This window comes from Perca flavescens, chromosome 22 (assembly GCF_004354835.1).
Source record: "Perca flavescens isolate YP-PL-M2 chromosome 22, PFLA_1.0, whole genome shotgun sequence".
Classification (NCBI taxonomy): Eukaryota; Metazoa; Chordata; class Actinopteri; order Perciformes; family Percidae; genus Perca; species Perca flavescens.
The window spans coordinates 26,976,142-26,997,880 of NC_041352.1; the positions used below are offsets into that span (position 1 = coordinate 26,976,142).

The 21,739-nt window shown below is 42.2% G+C and overlaps 1 protein-coding gene and 1 non-coding gene across 2 annotated transcripts; one reads left to right on the forward strand and one right to left on the reverse strand.

Moving 5' to 3' along the window:
* Positions 1-713: 713 nt before the first annotated feature.
* On the reverse strand, positions 714-11,925 carry cavin4b (caveolae associated protein 4b). Its single transcript, XM_028568933.1, has 2 exons — positions 11,203-11,925; positions 714-1,453 (listed from the first exon to the last, which is right to left on the reverse strand). Exons 1-2 carry the CDS (start codon positions 11,563-11,565, stop codon positions 893-895), a joined length of 924 nt encoding a protein of 307 aa, XP_028424734.1. The 5' UTR covers positions 11,566-11,925; the 3' UTR covers positions 714-892.
* Positions 11,926-13,761: 1,836 nt separating this feature from the next.
* trnas-gcu (transfer RNA serine (anticodon GCU)) lies at positions 13,762-13,843 on the forward strand. The gene has a single exon. It is a non-coding gene; the product is annotated as a tRNA-Ser (tRNA).
* The last annotated feature ends 7,896 nt before the right edge of the window (positions 13,844-21,739 follow it).

Sequence of the window (21,739 nt, forward strand, 5' to 3'; positions counted from 1 at the left end):
GAATAAATTCTGATTATATTCTATAACTGGGTCCGCGTAGGGTCCCGTTCATCAGCATCAAACAGACTCTCATCCTGACTGTCGCTTCCAAACACAAATTTGTTGTAATTCACGTTGATCCTCAGTGACAGAGTTTTCAACCTTTTTGACTGTAATTATTTCACCTGTACTGAGTTCAAAACTGTTAATCCAAACATTTTATAGAAGCAAAACGTACCATAGCTTTATCACCCAACATGTCAACCTCATCATCATGCAAAAACAAGTGAATAGCAGGGAGAGAAGTTTTGTGTTCTGAACTCTGAACACTTTGTTCTTTTATTTCCCAAAGTCAGTGTTTATTGAACACAAAAAAAAGACTATATATATATATTTTAGATTTGATAATAAATGTCCAGAACACACGTGACGTGACTGCATGTGAAATACCCTCAATGATCTCGGGAATCTGTTGTGGTTGTTGTCTTGATGTTCAGTCAGATTGGATCTGTGACCGGGCCCGTTCTCTGCTCACTTCCTTCAACAACCTTCGAACAAAAGTTAATCTTCATTTGCGTTCTTGCCCGCTCGCAAAATTACGAATCCCATAATGGCCACGCCAAGACCCGCCCAACGAAGCAGCTCGATTGGTTGGGGTTAGGCATTTCACCTTGAGTGGTTAAGGTTAGGGTTAGGGGATTGGTCAGGGGATAGGACCTGTACATGTAAGCATGGACGCCTGGCCAATAGTAGTGTGTGAATGCTATTGAAGGGCGGGTCTTGGCGTGGCCATAGTGGGATTCGTAATATTGCTGCCCGCTCTGCTTGGTAGCAGCAACCCTGACAAACCTCTCTTTCACTCGCTCTGCGTGGTCCAAAGAAAACGGCCCAGATCTCGTCACTGTCTCGTGCTTTACGACAGCTGCTTCATGTCGTACATCGGCACCTCTGAATCCTCCGCCTTGCCCTCATCCTCCGCCGCCTTAGCGGCGTCCGGGCTGCCCTTGCGGCCCTTGGGAGGAGGGACGGGCTGGGCTGCCTCCGCTGCGCCCTCTGTGGCGCCCTCGGCTCCTTCCTGGCCCTCCGCCACAGTCCTCTCCTTCTTGGGGTTGAGCTTGGCCTTCAGCCTCTCGCCCGACTGCTTCAGCCTCTCGCCGGACTGGCGGATCTTCTCGCGCCTCTCGGCCGTCACGATGCGCTCGCCGAACTTGTTGACCTTGGTGCCCAGGTTCTCGCGGGTCTTGCTCATGTTCTCCTTGGAGAAGGTGGCTTTGAAGCTCTCGATGCGCGTCAGCCCTGTCTTCTTCTCGCGGCTGGCTGATGCCGAGTCTGCCTCCTCCACCACCATGTACTCTTCATCCGACTCCGGAGGGAGCTCAAACTTGTCCGGTTCTATCTCGGCTCTGGCGGCAGTGCTGCTGCTGGGTTCTGCTGGCTCGTTGCCTGGTGCGACAGCCTTCACCTCCTGGTCACCCTGAGGGAGACAAAACACAACCAGTGTGAACCCAGGAGAACATCATGATTACATGACACAGCGCTGTGGAGGAAGGGTTATTCCACAAAGCATTCCTGGATAAGAGAAAAACATGATCTGGTCTGTTGGCATTTCTTTAAACCAATCACAATCGTCTTGGGCGATGCTAAGCTCCGGACCGAGCCACGGTGGCTCTGCTAAATAGCCTCAGGAAGGAACTTGTTTTGGTGGAACGTGTGTACGTTCAAAAGTAGTTTTAGTCGTGCAACAGAAAACTCAGATTGGACAGATAGTCTTTTAGTGGACGCTAACTGATGCTGAACATTTGTCCTGTAGGGTTACATTACAGCTCGGTTCACGGCTGCTGGTTACAGCGTTCTTGCTCAACACTGGACTAATTTCAAAGGATTGTGTTCACATTACTCCCTTAGACACACATGAATGGAATAATAGGGCCCAGGTTGTACCCTGCATGTTGAAAGCTGACGCCAAAGCGTCCTGACCAAGTGTCAGTTATTTGACGAGTTGGGAGTGTGTCGGAAAAAAACATACCGTGCATTACTGTAGACATAAAAAACGTTTTTGTTTTTCTTCTTAGTCAGACGGACAAAGTTGAATTGTTGACGTCAGGTTTAAATCTGTCTCTGGTTAATAAAGTGTGCCATGTAGGCTTTAGCTGTTAGCGTGCACGCCTTGATCCTGCCTCCATAAATAAACTGCAGCACCTGTTTCTGCAGCTCAGCGCTGGGCTGCAGGAAGCTAAACATATCAGCGAGCAGCAGCAGCGTACGAAGCAAAGCTGGATCACTTTCAGCTTCAGGCCACGTCATGCATCACTCTGCAACCCAAAGATCACGTTACACAGAACATAAACTGGAGCAGAAATGTTAAGGCCGAAGCTGCAAACTGCCCCAGATCCCTGCAGACGCAATTAGCTTTGGGAAGGTCGAAGCTGACTCCCAATCAGACTGTCCTACTCATTCATACTGGGAGCTGACCAGTGCATCTGCAGTAAGTAAAGTAAAAAGTTCCCCAAAAACTAATAGAAGCCTTAAAAAAGAAAAGAAAACTACATGACAACCAGTCACAAGATGCAGCATATTTGGTGTTTCTGGTCTTGAATACTGTCCACCAAAATCTATTTGAATACATTTGAGAAGAAAAGTCATGTAAGTAACAACCATTTAAATCATTGTTAATGATGTTCAGCAGTTTTCTACATAATGATGTGTAAAGACCGCCTTCAACCTCCTCAAGAGCCCCTGAAGGCCCCCTGACATCAGTAAGAGACAAAGTGAGAGAATGTAGTAGAACTGAATACCATTTGTTAGGAATAGGAATAGTTTTTGGCTCGGTCCTGGATGATGAAAATCCTTAAAGTTCAATGAACATTCATGCTAGTTAGCAAAGTAGTCTGTAGCATGCTAACGGGATCATCGGGGTCTTTGCATGCATCATAGGCACTTTATGACACCCGATAGAGAGGCTGACATTTCCAAAGACCAAATGCATAACAGTCATAACTGAGCGATACACAGCAGGAACATGCCTGCTAACAAGCTAAAAGTCAGCAAAGTTTTAAAAAAAGAATACCGCTGCTGTCTAACAAGAAATAGTTCCATCACGTAACTACTTATAAAACTGATTAGAATAAAAAGCCTTTATTGTCATTGTACAACGAAAGTAGAAGTGCTACTCCTGATCAGTGCAAACAAATATCACAAAAACAGTAGAGTAAAAGAAATAAAAAACTATGTATTTATAGCACTAGAATAAATGCCGTTACTGCACTAGTTTAAAAGGGGAGCGTGCCTATGTTCCCACAGTCCTATGTTCCCAGATTTCCTTTTTCATAAATTTGTATCAGATTGTATCCCCCTAACCCTAAAAAATGTTGTGGGAGGATAGGGCTTAAATTGAAGGAAAATGTAGAAATGTGGGACTATAGGGTCTAATTTTACAAAAAATCTTAGAACTGTGGGAACACAGGGCCTAATTTTCAGTAAAAAAAGGGGCTGATCCCGTTTAAAGTGTTTTTACAGTTTAGGAAAATGAACATGTTTATCTGTGAGCGTTGGAGCTGTTGGTAGATGTGTTTTAGATCCTTGGACAGACTCAGGCTCCTTCTTCCAGTCTTTATGCTAAGCTAGGTTAACCAGTTTCTGACTCCAGGTCCACCTGAAAAAACACGAGATTGTTATCTAACTCTCCTCTCACTACCGGTGATGCCAACTTTCAGTCCTTTACACATTCTACATTTATTTATTTTTTAAGACTATTTTGATGGGCATTTTAGACCTTTACTTCCACAGGACAAATGAAGACATGAAAGGGGAGAGAGAGGGGTAGAGGAAGGCCTCTTTCATCCTTCCTTCCTTCTCTGCATTTCTTTCCTTCCCTCCGTACTTCCTTTACCTGTCCTTTTTTATTTATTCTTCCTTTACTTTCCTTCCATTATTCCTTCCTTCCATTTTCTTTCCATCCTTGCCTCCTTTCTTTCATCCTTCTTTCCTTCCCTCCTCTTCTTTTCTTCTCTACCTTCTTCCATTCTTTTCTTCCCTCCTTATAAACTTACTTAAAGACTTGCATAAAGTTTACAGCTGCAAAGATTTATTAGTTTAGTTAAATTAATCTCCAACTATTTTTATAATGCATTAATCCATTGGAGTCATATTTTTATGATAAAATAGGTCAACTTGTGTGATGTCAGCTTGTTAAATGTGAATATTGTTCTAGTGTCTTCTCTCCTCTGGGACAGGAAACTGAATATCTTTGAGTTGGGGACAAAACAAGATATTTGATGATGTCATCTTGGGCTTTTTGGGAAACACTGATCCACATTTTTTACAACTAACAACTTAAACACATGTCGGAAAAATCTTCTAAAAACGCAGGAAAAAAATCAACAAATACACAAATGTATTTTAATATTTTGAATATTTTGACGCAGAAAAACAAAAAGTTGCTTGTTGGTCGATGCTTGTTGGGAAGACAACACAAGGGTTAAGACTCAAAGGCCTTTTTCAACTGGGGGCGGGGAAGGGAGTCGGCAGAAAGGGCGGGGTCAAAGGTCGTGAGCCCATCTGACCCCATGACATCACAGTTATGTGCTGATGAACACCCCCACAGCTTCTGAAAGGATTTCCTCCATCAGAGCGATTAAAACAGCCTGTTAGCAGCTAACGAAAATATGTATAACTCTGTCTAGGAGATTGTCATCGAGAGAGAGAGAGAGAGAGAGAGAGAGAGGACAACTATATTAGGAGATGGTGGCGGTTCAGACTCAGAATAACCTGGTCTGTCAGCGATCAGCTGGCACAGTCACTTACAGTGCAGAAAGCACACATCAGCTCTGGGAACTGAACACACGATTTGTTTTATTAGTGCGCTGAAAAACAGGCATTTATTAACACAACTTCTTTATTTCATGGCTTAACTAGCCCCCCCACACACACACACACACACACTTCAGTTACCCTTATGTACATTACAGAGTCCAGATTACAGTTAACTGAACCACACCCCCACAGAGTTATTCCCGCGTTTAGTCCTCTAGTCAACAAGCTATAGTTAACATGCTAATTTGCAGGTTACATATAGAAACTAATCCCAATGTTTGGTTCCAAGAACTTCCAGGTAGAAAACTCCTGCGTCCCATATGTACAATTTAACGGCGCTGAAGGAAACGGAAAGAACGAGGAACAATTGGATGTACTCTCATCTCCTTCTTCTAAAATTTAATTTCATATGTCAACACTTTGACTAACGTTAGCATGGAGAGCTAATGTTCTTGTTGGGCCACAGACTAAAGAACCGACGCCACCCAAACTATTAGTCAGTCCAACCAAACAGGCTACAAACTATATATCTTTAAAGGTTACAGTCACAGCTTAAAATCACTTGAAGAAAGCGACAAAAGGTTGAAGAAAGCAACAAAAAACGGCAGAAAATGCGACTAAAAGTTAAAAGAAAGCCACAAAAACATCTAAACAATCCCCTGAGAAACGTCAAAGAAAAGCGGCAAAAATCTTGAAAAATACAAGGAAAAAAACCTTGGAACAAAGTATTTAACTATATATCTTTACACGTCACAGTTACAGCTGAAAATTACAACATTTAAAAAACAAGTTGAATGATTTCACATCTCTCTGTACGTCACACATCTCACGTGTCTTCCCAGAAGTGATTTTTGTGTTTGTGCGACGTCAATGTTTTGTCTATATTATACCCTGTTTACATGTACGTGTTTATTTTTGAAAAACTGAGGCATTTTCCTTCGTTTGTGCCTTTCGATTACACACAAATGGAGAATTTGCCTCTGAAAGCGAGTCTTTCTAAAAACTAATGCCAGAGTGGAGATTTTAGAAAACTTAGTTTGCACGTTTGCATGTAAACTGAGACAAACAGAGGTTTAGGCAGCCAATGTCACAGTATGCACCAGAACTTGCACCTGCGCCAAAAGTGCCAAAATGTTTACATTTTCATTTGTTTATGGTGATCATGGATGCAATCAAAGTAGCAGTCTAATACTGTATCTGAAGTCTCTTTTATATAGACCTTAGTGGTCCCCTTATACTGTATCTGAAGTCTCTTTTATATAGACCTTAGTGGTCCCCTAATACTGTATCTGAAGTCTCTTTTATATAGACCTTAGTGGTCCCCTAATACTGTATCTGAAGTCTCTTTTATATTGGCCTTAGTGGTCCCCTAATACTGTATCTGAAGTCTCTTTTATATAGACCTTAGTGGTCCCTAATACTGTATCTGAAGTCTCTTTTATATAGACCTTAGTGGTCCCCTAATACTGTATCTGAAGTCTCTTTTATATTGGCCTTAGTGGTCCCCTAATACTGTATCTGAAGTCTCTTTTATATAGACCTTAGTGGTCCCCTAATACTGTATCTGAAGTCTCTTTTATATAAACCTTAGTGGTCCCCCAATACTGTATCTGTAGTCTCTTTTATATAGACCATAGTGGTCCCCTAATACTGTATCTGAAGTCTCTTTTATATAGACCTTAGTGGTCCCCTAATACTGTATCTGAAGTCTCTTTTATATAGACCATAGTGGTCCCCTAATACTGTATCTGAAGTCTCTTTTATATAGACCTTAGTGGTCCCCTAATACTGTATCTGAAGTCTCTTTTATATAGACCTTAGTGGTCCCCTAATACTGTATCTGAAGTCTCTTTTATATAGACCTTAGTGGTCCCGTAATACTGTATCTGAAGTCTCTTTTATATAGACCTTAGTGGTCCCCCTAATACTGTATCTGAAGTCTCTTTTATATAGACCTTAGTGGTCCCCCTAATACTGTATCTGAAGTCTCTTTTATATAGACCTTAGTGGTCCCCTAATACTGTATCTGAAGTCTCTTTCCCAAAATTCAGCCTTGGTGCAGAATTACAGCCACTAGAGCCAGTCCCACAATGAGCTTTCCTTAGGATGTACCATTTCTGTGTCTGTAGCTATTGAGGAGGAGAAAGGAGGGGCAAGGTGGAGGGGGGGGGTGTGGCCTTGACCAACTGCCACTTTGCTCGTTTGAAAGCCATGATGTCTCTCTCACTCTCATGGGTGGGCCAAATTCTCTGGGTGGGCAAAGCAGAGAAAGGGGAGGTAACCTTTCCCCTTATGACCTCATAAGGAGAAGATTCTTGATTGGTCCATCTGAGCTTTCATTTTCTCAAAGGCAGAGCAGGATACCCAGGGCTCGGTTTACACCTATCACCATTTCTAGCCACTGGGGGACCATAGGCAGGCTGGGGGAACTCATATTAATGTTAAAAAACCTCATAAAGTGAAATTTTCATGCCATGGGACCTTTAAAACAGATCCCAGAGAACGGTCGACTCGGTACACATATGTTATTAACCCCTAGGTTTATTTTGCGCCGGAATTGTCCTTTAACATTTGTAGATCACCGATATCTCACAATGTCAGCTAAGTTCATTGGCATCTTTGACCTGATCAGCCTTTGGAAGGTAAAAACCAAGCAATGCCTCCAAGATGCAAAAGTCAAACAGAAATAAAAAATAAAGCTAAGTTGGAGCTGCATTTAAATGTCCATGCCTCTTTTTTTCAACCACTTTTGGCACTTTTTTAATGTTTTGGCGCTTTTTGACATTTAAATCTTCTTTTCATTACCATGTATAAACACCATTAACAAACTTATTTCCACTAGTTTTACACTTATTTTTGGAATTCATGGTCAATATATACCTCATTTATAGGCAATGACCTGATTCTTGATTTTAAAAAAAGCAGAAATTATGATTTGTTTAGACTAATATTATAATATATAAAGTAAGGATAATCACAAACTTGTATATGTCAACGTTCAGTGAGGATACTGTTTCGAAACATTGAATAAAACACCAAAAATTCAATGAAATTAGAGATCTGATCTTTTGATGTACTTGCAAAGCCTGTTATATGGAATCATCCATGTTATTTTTGGGGTAATTAAAATTGGGTAGTTGAAGAGAAACCCATATTTCTGATATAGACATTTTGAAAACGGGTCAAATATAACCCTAAGACAACACAAGGGTTAAGCTGCACCTGTCAGGATTAGAAGATTTCCTATTTCTGATGTACAACTGCTAAATAATCATTCACAAATAGTGGATTCTAAGTAAAGCCCATTATATGAGCTCCAGATCTGTGGTGTAACCTTTCAGCATACTGAAGTTTATCCAGGGCTAAAATAACCAGGTCCCCATCGCGCTGGCAGCTGCTGACCGTGAAGGCCAAAGAAGTAAAACGAAGCCTGGTGTGTGTTGCTATTTCAACCCTGAGAATGAACTCAGACGTTGGTTGACTAATACAGTTTGTTCATGTTAACCCTTGTGCTGTCTCCACGTCGGCCGTGCAACTTTTTGTTTTTCTGGGTCAAAATTTTAAATTGAATTTTTGTTATTTCTGTTATTCTCAATGTTTTTGTCACTTTTTCCCCCAAGTTTTTTGTTACTTTTTCTGATGTTTTTGTTGATTTTTGCTGCGCTTTTTTTGACGTTTTAGTTTGGGTTTTTATCAGCGTTCCTTTTATTAAAAAATATATTTTCAAATGCTATATAATTGAATAAAGCGCCCAATTTTAATGAAAGTAGTGCACTGATAATTTATTTTACTTGTGAATAGCATTGTATGGAACCATTCATGTTATTTTTTTTTGACAATTTGGTTTAAAGAAACCCAAATTTTGGATATAGAACTTTTAGAAAATGGGGCAAATTTAACCCTTTTTCAAAATTTCTAAATCAAAAATATTACCCAAAAATTAGATGGATTCCATAAAATGCTCTTCGCACGTACAATTCATGATCACTATTATTGAATTTTGGCTTTTCAAAACTGTATTCTGACTAAACTTTGACTCCTTGAAGTCTTTGATTTTCCATCAACATACGTTCCTCTAATATTAGTCTAAATATTTCATAATTTCTGCTTTCGTATCATTTCCTACAAATGAGTATTGTCCATGAATTCCAAAAATAAGTGTAAACCCTAGTGGTAATAACTTGGTGTTAGTGGTGTTTGGGTAACAAAAAGCATCAAAAATGTAATAAAAGCGACAAAAACTTAGGAAAAAAAGCATCAAGTGTTGAGAAAAATGATATAAATGTCAGAAAAACCATCACAAAGGTGTTCATTTTTACCCGGGAGACAACAAGTGCACGGTCAACGGGAAGACAGCATAAGGGTTAACATTAAAAGAACTGAGATGTGATTCACTGGAGACCTTAAAGCATTGCTCGGTGATCACAACAGCCACTTGATGCCAGACTTAAACACACGTAAAGATCTTTCCGAAACCGAACTGACGAAAATCTTATATTAACATCGGTGGTGCCAGTATTGGGGGACTGGGTCTGAAGTGCTTAGAAACATCTTTACTGAAAAGTTCTTCATGTTTCTAGATATATTCAATTAATTTGTTATATGTCTGCAGCTTCTTAAGGCTTCTTGGACATCATGCAGCAAAATCCCATTTAGTCACTTAAATTAACTAGAAATCAGCCTACGATGAAGAGACAGGTTTGCCCATTTCTGAAGTTCTCCTGCCCTGGTGAAACTGGACGTAGGCGGACAGCTATTTTAGACCTTCCCATCTCTATAAACCAGCCACATCTGTCAAACAGCAACTGGCCCGTTTGACCTCTTTAGTCCCACGTTTCAGTCTGTCCACTATTAAACGAGCCTACCAGGAAGTGATAACTATAATTAGAGTTATGATGTTGATGTTATTTAAGTTATATAGTAAGATACAAGCCAAGTCTACAGCCCCCAAAACCTTTTCTTTTGCTTCGTAGTAACGCCTGCTACACACTGGCTGCGTGGCGTGAGCGTGGCGTTTCGGTTGCGTGTCAGTTGCGTGGCGGCTGCGTGGTGTTTTCTACGTCTTTACACACCAGAAACGTGTCTGACGCGTTGCTGCTGCTGCTAGCCTTGTCTGTACACATGTATGTTTCCCATAAACATAAATATATACTGATCTGATTACAGCAAAGACAACGTTGGCAATATTGACGGCAAAATAGGCTCCAGAATATTTGGTTCTGTATTGACAGGTGCAATATTTGAAAATGGATAATTATTTATTATTATTTTTTAAATTACATTTATATATCTGCATTTATGTCAAAACCTAGAGACTTTCAAACATCAACATGCCATTTATTAAATGCATTTGTGTCAAAATGACATATAAACATCTTTTCGTATTCTTTTTTGCCTGGAAAAGCTTCCAACACGCTTGCGTGTTGCGTGAAAAATAGGTGTAGGTCCTATTTCTAGCATGCACGCATTTTTCGGCGAGGCTCGACCAAATGCTGTCGAAAACCAAATGTTAAAAGTCTTCACGGGAGCCAACCAGAGCCGTGACTTTAGAAGGGCCCGGATTATATTCCGTCTGATCTCGTCAGGTAGAGTCCCTTGTGTATTGCCGCCAGATTTGAGTCTGTTCGTGTTGACTGCATTTTGGGTTGATTCTATTTGAATCGAGCATGACTGTCCTTGGGTCCCTTTTCAGATTGGATTTCTTTTTTGGAGACTTCATTTAAGCACGTTGGGTTCAGGTAGGTTTAAAATTTCGGACTTGTTATGTTATGGCGAGTGTGGTGAACCTGCTTACCTTCTTTAGAAGTACATTTTACAGTACATTTAGTCATGTAGCTATAAGTTAGCTTGATGCTCTGCACCTTTTTCAGAAGATAAATACATTGCAATCATTTCCCGAAAGGCATTGATCAGAACCCCAAAGTTCCAAAGTACCCAGTGGCTTCCCAAAGTTGGGCCGAGGGTTTTTAGGGACCTGCCTCAAGAGCATTTTGTTGTTCAATAAAGCAAACAATGCAATTTCACAACATTTTGGACCATTTTACCATATCTGTGTCTAAAATTTTTTAAAAGCTAGAGCAGATAACCAATAAATAACACTCAAATAGCTTAAAGACAAAACTTGTTAAAGAAGTCCACTCGTGACCAACTGCAATCATTAGATATGTGAAAAGTCTTCTAGTTAGTTTGATGCTCACATTGATTTGACATTAATTTGGCTTAGCTGCTGCGCCTAAACCTTATAATGGAAGGGATAACCCTGTTATTGACCACCAAGACATGCAAAATTCCATAAAAAATAGATTTTTAAACAGTCACAGCGAATCAAAAGGACTAAACGGCATTGATCAGAACCCCAAATGTCCGTTTCTACAGATCGTAAAGTACCCACGAAGCATCTGTGATTCTTACCTGATAAATGACCACCCTGAACTTGTTCTTGGCGAGCAGGTCACCCTGCGTGGCCTCCACCTTTTTCACTCGGATGTTCTGGTTCTCCACGCGCACTCTGACGTCCTTGACGTGGCGGCTGACCTTGCGCGTCTTCTCCAGCAGCCGGTCTACGGTGGAGCTGGTGGTGGCGTGGGCGCTGGTCAGCTTAACGACGTCCGTCTGGATGGTCTTTACCGTGTTCTCCAGCTCCAGCTGACGCTCTTCCATGCGCTGCTGCGTGGTCTGGACGCTGTCCATGAGGCCCGCCACACGCTCCAGCAACGCCATGATGCTTCCCGCATCGTCTCCGCCACCCGTCGGCATGCCTGGTTTGTCTGTCATACTTGCTTGTCGGTTTGCTGTTCGCTTGCCTGTTATGTGCCCGCTTGATCAACTGTTAGAACCGAGCGATCCCGATGTTAAAGGGGAAGAAGGGATGAGGAAGGGTAGGGTTGGCGAAGAGAAGGGACAATCTCCGGCAAGAACAGCGAAATCTTGGGATTTTGAAGAATAAATGACGATCAAAGCCACGGAAAACAGAAGAATAAGGATTGAGGCATTGAGGAGGATCCAAAGAAATAGAAGAAGTACAAGGGAGGAGGATTAGAAACCTCGTCTGGAAGGAGAAGGAGAGATAGGAGAAGGATAGGAGTGCCGGATCACCCGTCTACAACTGGAGATTGACCCTGAAACTAGTCAGACCGACAGACTCCACCCTGCTGGGAGAGGGAGGAAGGGAGGGAGGGAGGGTTGGTGAAGCTTAAAAGAGAAAGTTGAGTGTCAGAGAGTTTCATCAATGTTTTAACAATATACTGGTCGATTTTGAAGTGACCAAACTGTACAAATAAGTAACTTAAGTGGAGATTTTTAAGGCTGTCCTTGATGAAGAAATTCACAGTTGACTAACACATCTGTGTGCTTTGAGTTGAATGGTTGAAATTAGTCCATTTCCCATCTGTAAAACTAAGTTACTCCACAAAGAATAATGCAAAAGCATCACATTTAATCATGTTTTTTCCAGAAATGTGCTCATGACATTCTTGGACTAAAGAAATCGTACTCGACTAAGACCAAAACTACAGACTAGTCTTATAATCAACTAAGAGTGGGCAGCTCTGCAGATCTTATTCAAAGTCTGTCTTTTTCCAACTTGGTATTAAGAAGTCATGTTAGATTTCTGGAGGTCTTGAGAAACACTGAGCTGCCCGCAAAATGTCCCATCAATCAGAGAATCTTGAAATGAAAATGGATATTATAGGAATGTACGTGTTAATGAGCGAGATGGACAGACAGTGACATGGATCCTGGCTTCTCTCTATGTTCTCTGCTGCTAAAAATACCAACGAGGGTAAAGTGACTCCCTGCACCGTTTTGGGATATGAGTGTATTAAAAGGAATGGAAACCCCCTCCCATCTATTCCTCCATCATCCATCTATCAGCCGCCACCTTTTCACTTGTTCTGGCTTAATCCCTCATTCCAGGTTTAGATTTTTTCGGCGCGCCACCCTCCCCAGGCCCCCAAATGAACAGCTAGGTTTCTAAAAAGAATTCCTCGTGCTCACACTTGCCATAGCTGCCATCTTTGTTAGATTTGAGCCAGATAATTTGGGCAGATGGTGGGAGGGGTGGAGCCTGGGTGGAGCTGAGGTGGGATGAGCAAGCAGCCAACACAACTCACTGTGATTGGTTGAGATAACTATTAGTCAGCAAGCAAACACATTTTAAATCGGCTCATTTTAAGCATATGGTAGTCGGAGGCATGCTACTTTTCCAGACTGATGTATGACACGCCAATTGGTATGCCATTATTAGTATGTTATCAAGATGAATACTCACTTTTTAGCATGTTTATAAAAGCCGTTTGACCTCCATTAACTTACATTACCTTGCCATTGCGTGTTAATTGACGTTGTAGCGAGTAGTATGAAAGGGCGAAAATCCGCATAAGGAGGTTGGTTGGGGGGGGTGGATGGGTCAAACACAGGACTTTCACCCAGGAGACAGGGGATTGTGTCCCGCGTGTCATGTTTCCTAAACTCAACTTGTTCTTCTTTTCCTAAACCCAACCCGTCCACTGTATATGGCGTTCAAAATGCGTACAGATAACACCCCACATGGCTTTAGAAAGTGGCATGTATGTTTACGTCCGCTGTATACAGCGTAGACATACACGCGGATATCTCAAAATGCTACAGATAACACGCCACTTGGCTTAAGAAAGTGGGCATGTATGTTTAGCAAAATCATGATTTCATGTTGTTTGTCTCTTATTGTAGCAATTAAATCCAGCAATCCTCAGTTCCTCTCTGGCAGCAAGGCAAGTACACAAAAGACGTCTCTCCATGCTCCGTTTTACTCCTCTTCAGGGAGTCTGTGACTTGCCGCAAGTTATTTAAACAGACGTCTATGTTCGAGTCAGTTACAGCGGTCTTCGGTCTTCACTCTTGAATATTTCTATAATTGAACTCGTATACTATAGTCGGACTCACACGATATCTGTCGTGTGTTCAAACACAGTATGGTTCAAGTCCATAGCAGACGAGGTGGCCGAGTGGTTAAGGTGATGGACTGCTAATCCATTGTGCTCTGCACGCGTGGGTTCAAATCCCATCTTCGTCGCACCAGAGTATCTTTAGCATATAATGTCCACAATAGTATGAGAGGTGATGGCGCAGTGGATATGACACATGCCTCTGGTGTGGGAGATTTGGGTTTGATTCATCAACCAATGTGTCCCTGAGCAAGACACTTCATGACATATCTAGCAATCGTAAGTCGCTTTGAATAAAAGCGTCTTAGCTTAGTCTTTCAACCTTTCAGCAGCTCATTTATGGCCCTTGGAAAAAAGTTGTTTGTCCGCGCCCTCATGTCGCCGGCGACACTAAACCTGCCTGAGGGTAGAGTGTGTAGAGTCCGCTCTGATGCTTGCTGCTCTTCTCTGCAGCCTACTGGAGTATGTGTCCTCAAGGCTTAGGAGAGGTACACCAATGATTCTCTGGGCTGTTTTAATTACCCGCTGCAGGTCTTTTCTCTCCTCAGTGGTGCAGCTGGAGAACCACACTGTATGCCGGCACATGGTTTGCTGTATTGTTTGTTATTATCCTGATTCCCTGCAACATGCTGCGGTGGTTATCTTCTTTAAAATGCTGTTCAATGTGCAGCTAGTAATTTTGCTTAGCAGCAGATCCCCCTTCTCAGGTCAGCTCTGGATTTCCTGTAGGCCTCCCGGTCCCCAGATCGCAAGGCAGCATCCCTGGCTTTCAGAAGAGTGTATACATTTCTGTTGAACCACGGCTTCTGGTTAGGGATCAGTTTGACATGTTTAGTCTGGGTGGTGTTATCAATACATAACTTAATGTATGACAGTACTGTGGTGGTGTAGTGCTCAATGTCTGCACGGTCAGAGAGCTCCCACATAGTATCCTCAAAGCAGTCCTGTTTCTTCAGTCCAGATCTGCACAGTCTTGATTTGGCATTTAGTTCTGCTGGCAACAGGTCTGTATGTTGGTCTCAGGAAAAGGGCCAGATGATCAGATTGACCAAGGTGGGGCAGTGCTCTGTAGGCTCCCTTTATGTTCGTATACACCTGATCCAGTGTTTAGCCCTTCCTAGTTTAAATCTTAACGTTTTTGTGAAACTTGGGTAGGACTGACTTTAACTTTGAGTGATTAAAGTCTCCCGCCACAATGAAAAGGCTATCAGGTAGCTTGTTTTGTTGTGCACTGTTAGCCTCGTACAGTTTTTTCATGGCTAACTTGGGTGGGTGGACATACACAGCAGCCACAAACACAGCAGTGAACTCCTGGGGTAGATAGAAAAGTCTGCATTTAAGCAGCAGGAATTCCATATCTGCACAGCAATGTCTCTCCATGACGGTAACATCCTTGCACCAGTTGTTATTGCTAAGCACACATACTCCTCCCTCTCTCATCTTACCGGACTGTAGTGTGCGGTCTGATCTGTAGACACCGCGGCCTGCTAGCTCCAGAGCTGTATCCGGGATGTTCTCATGACACAACTGTCCCAGCGGTGATCGGTAGTCCGGAGTCTCATCTCGTCCATCTTGTTGACGAGAGAGCGGGCGTTGGCAAGAAAGACACTGGGCACGGCAGGTTGGTGCGGAGCTGTGTCTCTTCCCGGAGACTCGGATTAGTTCCCTATGCTTGGTTGGACGAATAATCTTCACCGGGAATTTTCCAAGGTTTCCAGGGACATATACTGAGCTGCCGTTTCTTATCATCAAAAGTGTAGCTTGTGTGTACTTAACCATAAAACTGCTAAGCAAGGGAGAGTGCCAAGCCGCTGCGTCTGCCTGCGCCGCCATTAGTAAAGTGGCGTTTCTGTCCTAATAATGCTTTTAAACGGACGTTTGACTCGGGTATACATTCACAAAATGACCCTAGGTTGCATTGTATGTTTTAAGTGAGTTTTAAAGGTGTTAAATGTAGGACACTCTCTTTTTGGGAGGGGCAAGCTATTCCAGAGTTTACCTCCTATTATTGTCCAGAAGTGGTGCGTCTAAATGTTATCACACAGTCCCCTTTTACAGAGGCCCGTGTACTACCTCCGCTTTCAAGTCTTTGGAAAAAGCCATGCCCTTGAAAGTTCAGAAAACTTTCAAAAAGCCCTGACAGTCCGCCAGCTGATTATCAAAACGAAGAAAGACAGTGACGAGGTGAGAAAGGATGAAGAGAGAAGGGGACTCCCCATCGTCTAAAAACCTTCCACCAGCTGCTGCCTATAATTATCCCACCGTCAGGGCTATATTTAATCCTCCCTGTAGAAGACATGGATGCTTCAGCAGCCACTAGGAGCGCTTGGTTTCCACTCCTCCTTCAAACGAGGTGGGTGGAGTTCAATGAATCAGAGAGGGGAAGTATTACTTGATTGGAGGGGTTCAGTTAATGTGGTTTTTGGAGCCAGAAATGCCTAATTTTAGCGATGTGGGCGAAGCCCCAGGTAGAGATGAGTGTGATACTGTATATTTTTGTGTCAATGTGACTGATGGGTCCAACAATCTTTGAAATCAGAATCAGCTTTATTGGCCAAGTTTGCATAAACAAACATAGAATTTGACTCCAGTTAATCTTTGCTCTCAAAGTACAACACTCACTTAACATATAAAGAATAAAAACAGAAAGGACAGTAAGAATTATATATAAAAAATACTGTATACAGTATAACAATACAATTTACAAATTTACAAGAAATATACAATAACAATAGAAGAGAGGGAAGGAATAGTGCAATATGAGTATAGTCTGAGCCTCCAACTGAGCTTGAAGACGTAGATGTGACGTGAGCAACGTGTCTGAAAGTGTGAAGTCTTCTGGTAGCTGTGCCAAGAGAAATCTCAATCATTCCCAATCTTACAGAGATGGAGAGCGTGACTAGGAGCTGTCCTTGAGCGTAGGAGCAGGAGCAACTTTGGGAAGTGTTCTGTTAATTATTTCGTAATTTTGACTGTATGCCTCCACGTCCCCCCAATTGCCTGCGAGCTTCTCCTGTACTATACGGTAATTCCTCTACTGTGCAACAGTGGTCATGACACAATCGTTAGCCTATTAAAAACGTCTGCTACGGAGCCGTAACGTGAGGTACAAGGTAATGGAGCCTTTTATACATTGTCGTGTTTCTTTAGAAATAAACAACGGACAAATAGAGTCTTTAAACGCTTCAGATGTAAAGTTATTCTCTGTCAAAGTGACGTCAAAATGAATGGGAGTCAATGGAATGCTAACGGCGGGTGATGGCTTGTTAGCCTCAGAGTCTCCCCATAGGACGTACGCTTTCCGGATGCTCGCTTACCCCCTTGTTTAGAACCAAGATGCCCCAACTCGATAGCCTGGGTTAACCCTGACGAACTTCCGGCAAATTTCAGATTTGCTCTGCAAGTCAGACTGGAGAAGAGCCCATTCAAACCCATTTCCAATGTCCCCAAAATCGAGGCACCAATCACAACCGTTGAGGTAGGCTTTACACCAATCACAACCGTTGAGGCGGGCTTTACGCGACGATGATAGCGCAGCGACGGCGAGCAGCATTTTGTTTACATTCAACATGACGGCTACCGAAACGCAGCGTCACCCGGATCTTTGGTCTGATTGGTTGAAGGACTATCCAATTGCGCCCAGAGGCATTTGAGCGGCGTCCGTTGGTGATGAACTGTCAATGAACCTTTCCCAGATTCCCCACTCTCAGTTACAACTAAGAAGGGTCTGGTGTCAACCAGGCTACCAACTCGAGCTAGTTTCCTGTATCTGTGTCACGTGGACTCCTCTATGCCTCTTTAAGAGACTAGCAGCAGGTCCGAGTGTGTTGATTCCAATGGGAGAAGGGAACGTGAACACAGATTATGAGCGATTATTTTCGCCCCGTAGTCACCAAAGTAAATATTGGGCCCAATGCTCACAAGCCACATACCTCCAAAACATTCTGACACTAAAATGGCATTTTTCAAAGTTAATTTTCTCCTGATGTGTCATCAGGAGAAAATTAACTTTGTTTGAGTTTTCTGTCTCAGGACCAAACTCTCGCGAGATTTGGCAACACAGAGATGCTAACGTCAGCTAATGTTCGTGAACACTGTAACAAAACTAATCTCTGTGATGCTATATGGCAAATGTTTAGACTCAGCGTCCACTAAAAGTTCTGTTGTTGTTGCTGACAGACTCAGATTATTATTCTAAGTGTCTGACAACATTATGGAAAGGATCCCTACAGAGATAGACCTTTTAGTTAAAGAGTAAGATCCTTTTCAGAAACTGCCCCAAAATCACCATCACCAAACTCCACCAGACTCCATGTAAATAATCAGTACTTTAATCAACGTGAAACACACTTTGTTCAAAGTCGACAGAAAGAACATAAAACTACCAAAAACCGTCTTGGTTCATCTTTCCACTGTTCCAACAATCACCACTCTGGTTTGGTTGAAATAAACCCTTAATTCACCCATTTATATATGGAGATATGCTGGCTCTATACACGCTAAAAGTCCTGATTATTTACATGGAGTCTGGTGGAGATATGCTGGCTCTATACACGCTAAAAGTCCTGATTATTTACATGGAGTCTGGTGGAGATATGCTGGCTCTATACACGCTAAAAGTCCTGATTATTTACATGGAGTTTGGTGGAGTTTGGTGATGGCGATTTTGGGGCTGCTTCATGTCATTGAACATTAGTCCTGTAGGGTTACTTTACAGCCCGGTTCACGGCTGCCTGTTATAGCGTTCTCGCTCAATACTGGTCAAATTTCTGTTTATATTACTCACTCTCTTAGACATCAACCAATGCATGGTGAAAATTGGGTCCAGGTTAAAAAACTACTGAGATTACACTTTAAACAAATATATCTTCTGATATGAATCAAATGTTTGTTTAATTTAGAAAAAGTGAAATTATATACTGAAGCCTAAATTTGAGAGAAATGAAATGTGTTGACTTCAGCTTCCTGTTACAGTCGGAGCATCCCTGGAGCAGCATCTAGTGGCCGTATGAGGAACTGCATGTCATCACCCCCCTTCCATATTTCCCCATCCATGAGGGAAATTTATTTCACAGTCTGTTTCATGCGCGTGGCAATATACACGGACAAATACATCAACAGATAAGAGAAAGACAGGTACAGTGGCACTCATAAGTTTTTGAACCCATGCTAAAGTTGACTAAAAAGAGGAATAAAAAAATCATATTTTGGAAATTGATCTTAATGCCTTAAAATAATAAAGATGACGAAAAATCCAACCTTTAAGGACACCAATTTTCTTTGTGAATGAATAACGTATCGTAAATAAATAAATGGTCTTCCTTAAAATACAGGGGGCATAAGTCAGTCCACCCCTATGTTAAATTCCCATAGAGGCAGGCATATGTTTATTTTTAAAGGCCAGTTATTTAATGGATCCAGGATACCATGCATCCTGATAAAGTTCCCTCGGCCTTTGGAATTAAAATAGCCCCCCCACATCATCACATACCCAAATCAAACCAGCTAATAGGCTAACTGAAATAAAACCATGCCAATATCTAGGTATGGTTAATGTTTTTTTTTTACATTATTCATTCACGAAGAAAATTGGTGTCCTTAAAGGTTGGATTTTTCCTATTTCTTTTTTAATTAAGGCATTAATTTCCAAGAGATGATTTTTTTTATTCCTCTTTTTAGTCAACTTTAGCATGGGTTCATGAACTTATGAGTGCCACTGTATGTAGACACATTTATAACATTTTGTAACAGATCAAAGCAATGGCACAATGTTTTTTTTGGAACATCATAATTTAATTCTAGTTCAACTACAGTACAGCTCTAAACAACAACGTCACTGGTTCATGCAGTACGCAACATCTACAGTCAAATCCCTCAGGCTTCTCTGAGACCACAGCTTCATATAAATCTGATCTCAGTGCAGCGACGCTTCAGGGAACCTCCCAGCTTATTGAGGCTCCATCTCCATCGCTACGTTTTGGTTTTTAAGCGTTTGAGTTTTGGAGCCCAAAGTGATCTCGGCACACCACGTGGTTTTATCTCCAGTAGAAGAACTAATCTCTGTTTAAACTAACACGCCCAAAACCTCATATCTCATCTACCTCCTGGTATACTGAGCAGGGGGAATGAGAGGGGGAAACACCAGAGCAGGGGGACAGAGGGGAAACTCCAGAGCAGGGGAATGAGAGGGGAAACGCCAGAGCAGGGGAATGAGAGGGGGGAACTCCAGAGCAGGGGGAATGAGAGGGGGAAACGCCAGAGCAGGGGGAATGAGAGGGGGAAACGCCAGAGCAGGGGGAATGAGAGGGGGAAACGCCAGAGCAAGGGGAATGAGAGGGGGAAACTCCGGAGCAGGGCGAATGAGAGGGAGAAATGCCAGAGCAGGGGGAATGAGAGGGGGGAAACTCCAGAGCAGGGGGAATGAGAGGGGGAAACTCCGGAGCAGGGCGAATGAGAGGGGGAAATGCCAGAGCAGGGGGACTGAGAGGGAGGAAACACCAGAACAGGGGGAATGAGAGGGGGAAACACCAGAACAGGGGGAATGAGAGGGGGAAACACCAGAGCAGGGGGAATGAGAGGAGGAAACTCCAGAGCAGGGGGAATGAGAGGGGGAAAAATAGCAGAGGAAATTCCTTTTCAAACCAAAACGTAGCAGTGTGAACGTAGCCTGAGTCTATCCCCCACAATAAAACGACCAACACGGACACTTCGTACCATCGTCACAAATTATATAAAAACATGAAAAGAACTCGACCCCCAAAAAAACTAAGTCGTTTAAATTATCATCACACAAAAAAACAACATTGGAATCCATTTCCGGAATGGCGTCATCTGACAAATTATGCAATAAAATAATTATAACAACAACCTGTACATGTCAGCGTGTACCTTTTCATCATTTTTTTTTTTTCAAGCAGTAGAAAAAACAGCATTTTGGTTTTCAGGTGCGTCTCATCGTAACAAATACAAAAAAAAAGTAAAATAAAGTTTATCTGAGATACATGAAAGATTTGTGTTTGACCATGTGAGACGCAGGATCAGATGACATGAGACAACTTTAGCAACAAAACCCAAAAGAGCTCTGGGGGTCCCTGATGATCCTGTAGTCCTGGTACACAGCGCCCCCTCCAGTATTCAACCTGGACCCTATGTTCCTATGTGTTTTTTGTGTCTACGTGACTGATTGGTGCAACAATCTGTGACATTGGTCCAGTATTAAGAGAGATCTCTGCAGTCAGCAGCAGAGAAACGAGCTACAATGTGAGTTAATAGGACGATTGTCCAGCTTGTATTTACCTTCATAAAAGTGCTTGTTTTGCCGCTGACAGGCTCAGATTAATATTCTAAGTGTTTGACAACATTATGGAAAGGATTTCTAAGGAGGTCAACCTTTCTGTTAAAGAGTAAGATCCTTTTTTTTTTTAAACATAAAAAACATTTGCAAAATTGCGTTCGCTAAACCCACCAGACTCCATGTAAATAAACAGTGATTTTAGCGTCGCAAAACACACTTCATTCAAAGTGGACAGAAACAAAATAAAACTAATAAAAGCCGTTTTGGTTCGTCTTTCCACTTTACCAACCATCACAACTCTAGTTTTGGTTGAAATAAACATGTAGTTTATTGATTTACATGTTAAAATATGCTGGCTCTATATACGCTAAAAGTATTGTTTTTTTTTAAATGGAGTCTGGGGGGTTTAGGGCTAGTGACTTCAGAGCTGTTTCTAGTTAAACAGAAAGGTCTCAAAGAGGTTTTAAAGGTATATTTCTGTAGGGATCCTTTCCATAATGTTGTCAGACACTTAGAATAATAATCTGAGTCTGTCAGCAGCAACAACAGAACTTTTAGTGGAAGCTAACTGACGATGAAAATTAGTCCTGTAGGGTTACATTACAGCCCGGTCTGTGGCTGCCAGTTACAGCGTTCACGCTTAACGCTGGACCAGTGTCAAAGATTGTTGTTCCCATCAGTCACTTGCACACAAAAACATGGGGAAAGAAACGGTAGTTACCCTTTAAGT

What these genes read in the sequence shown, in the direction of transcription:
- cavin4b (XM_028568933.1), bottom strand. Translation starts at nt 11,565, where the DNA reads ATGACAGACAAACCAGGCATGCCGACGGGTGGCGGAGACGATGCGGGA. An exon ending in TCAGGGTGGTCATTTATCAG is followed by an intron (nt 1,454 to 11,202) that starts GTAAGAATCACA and finishes TGTCTCCCTCAG; the next exon opens with GGTGACCAGGAGGTGAAGGC.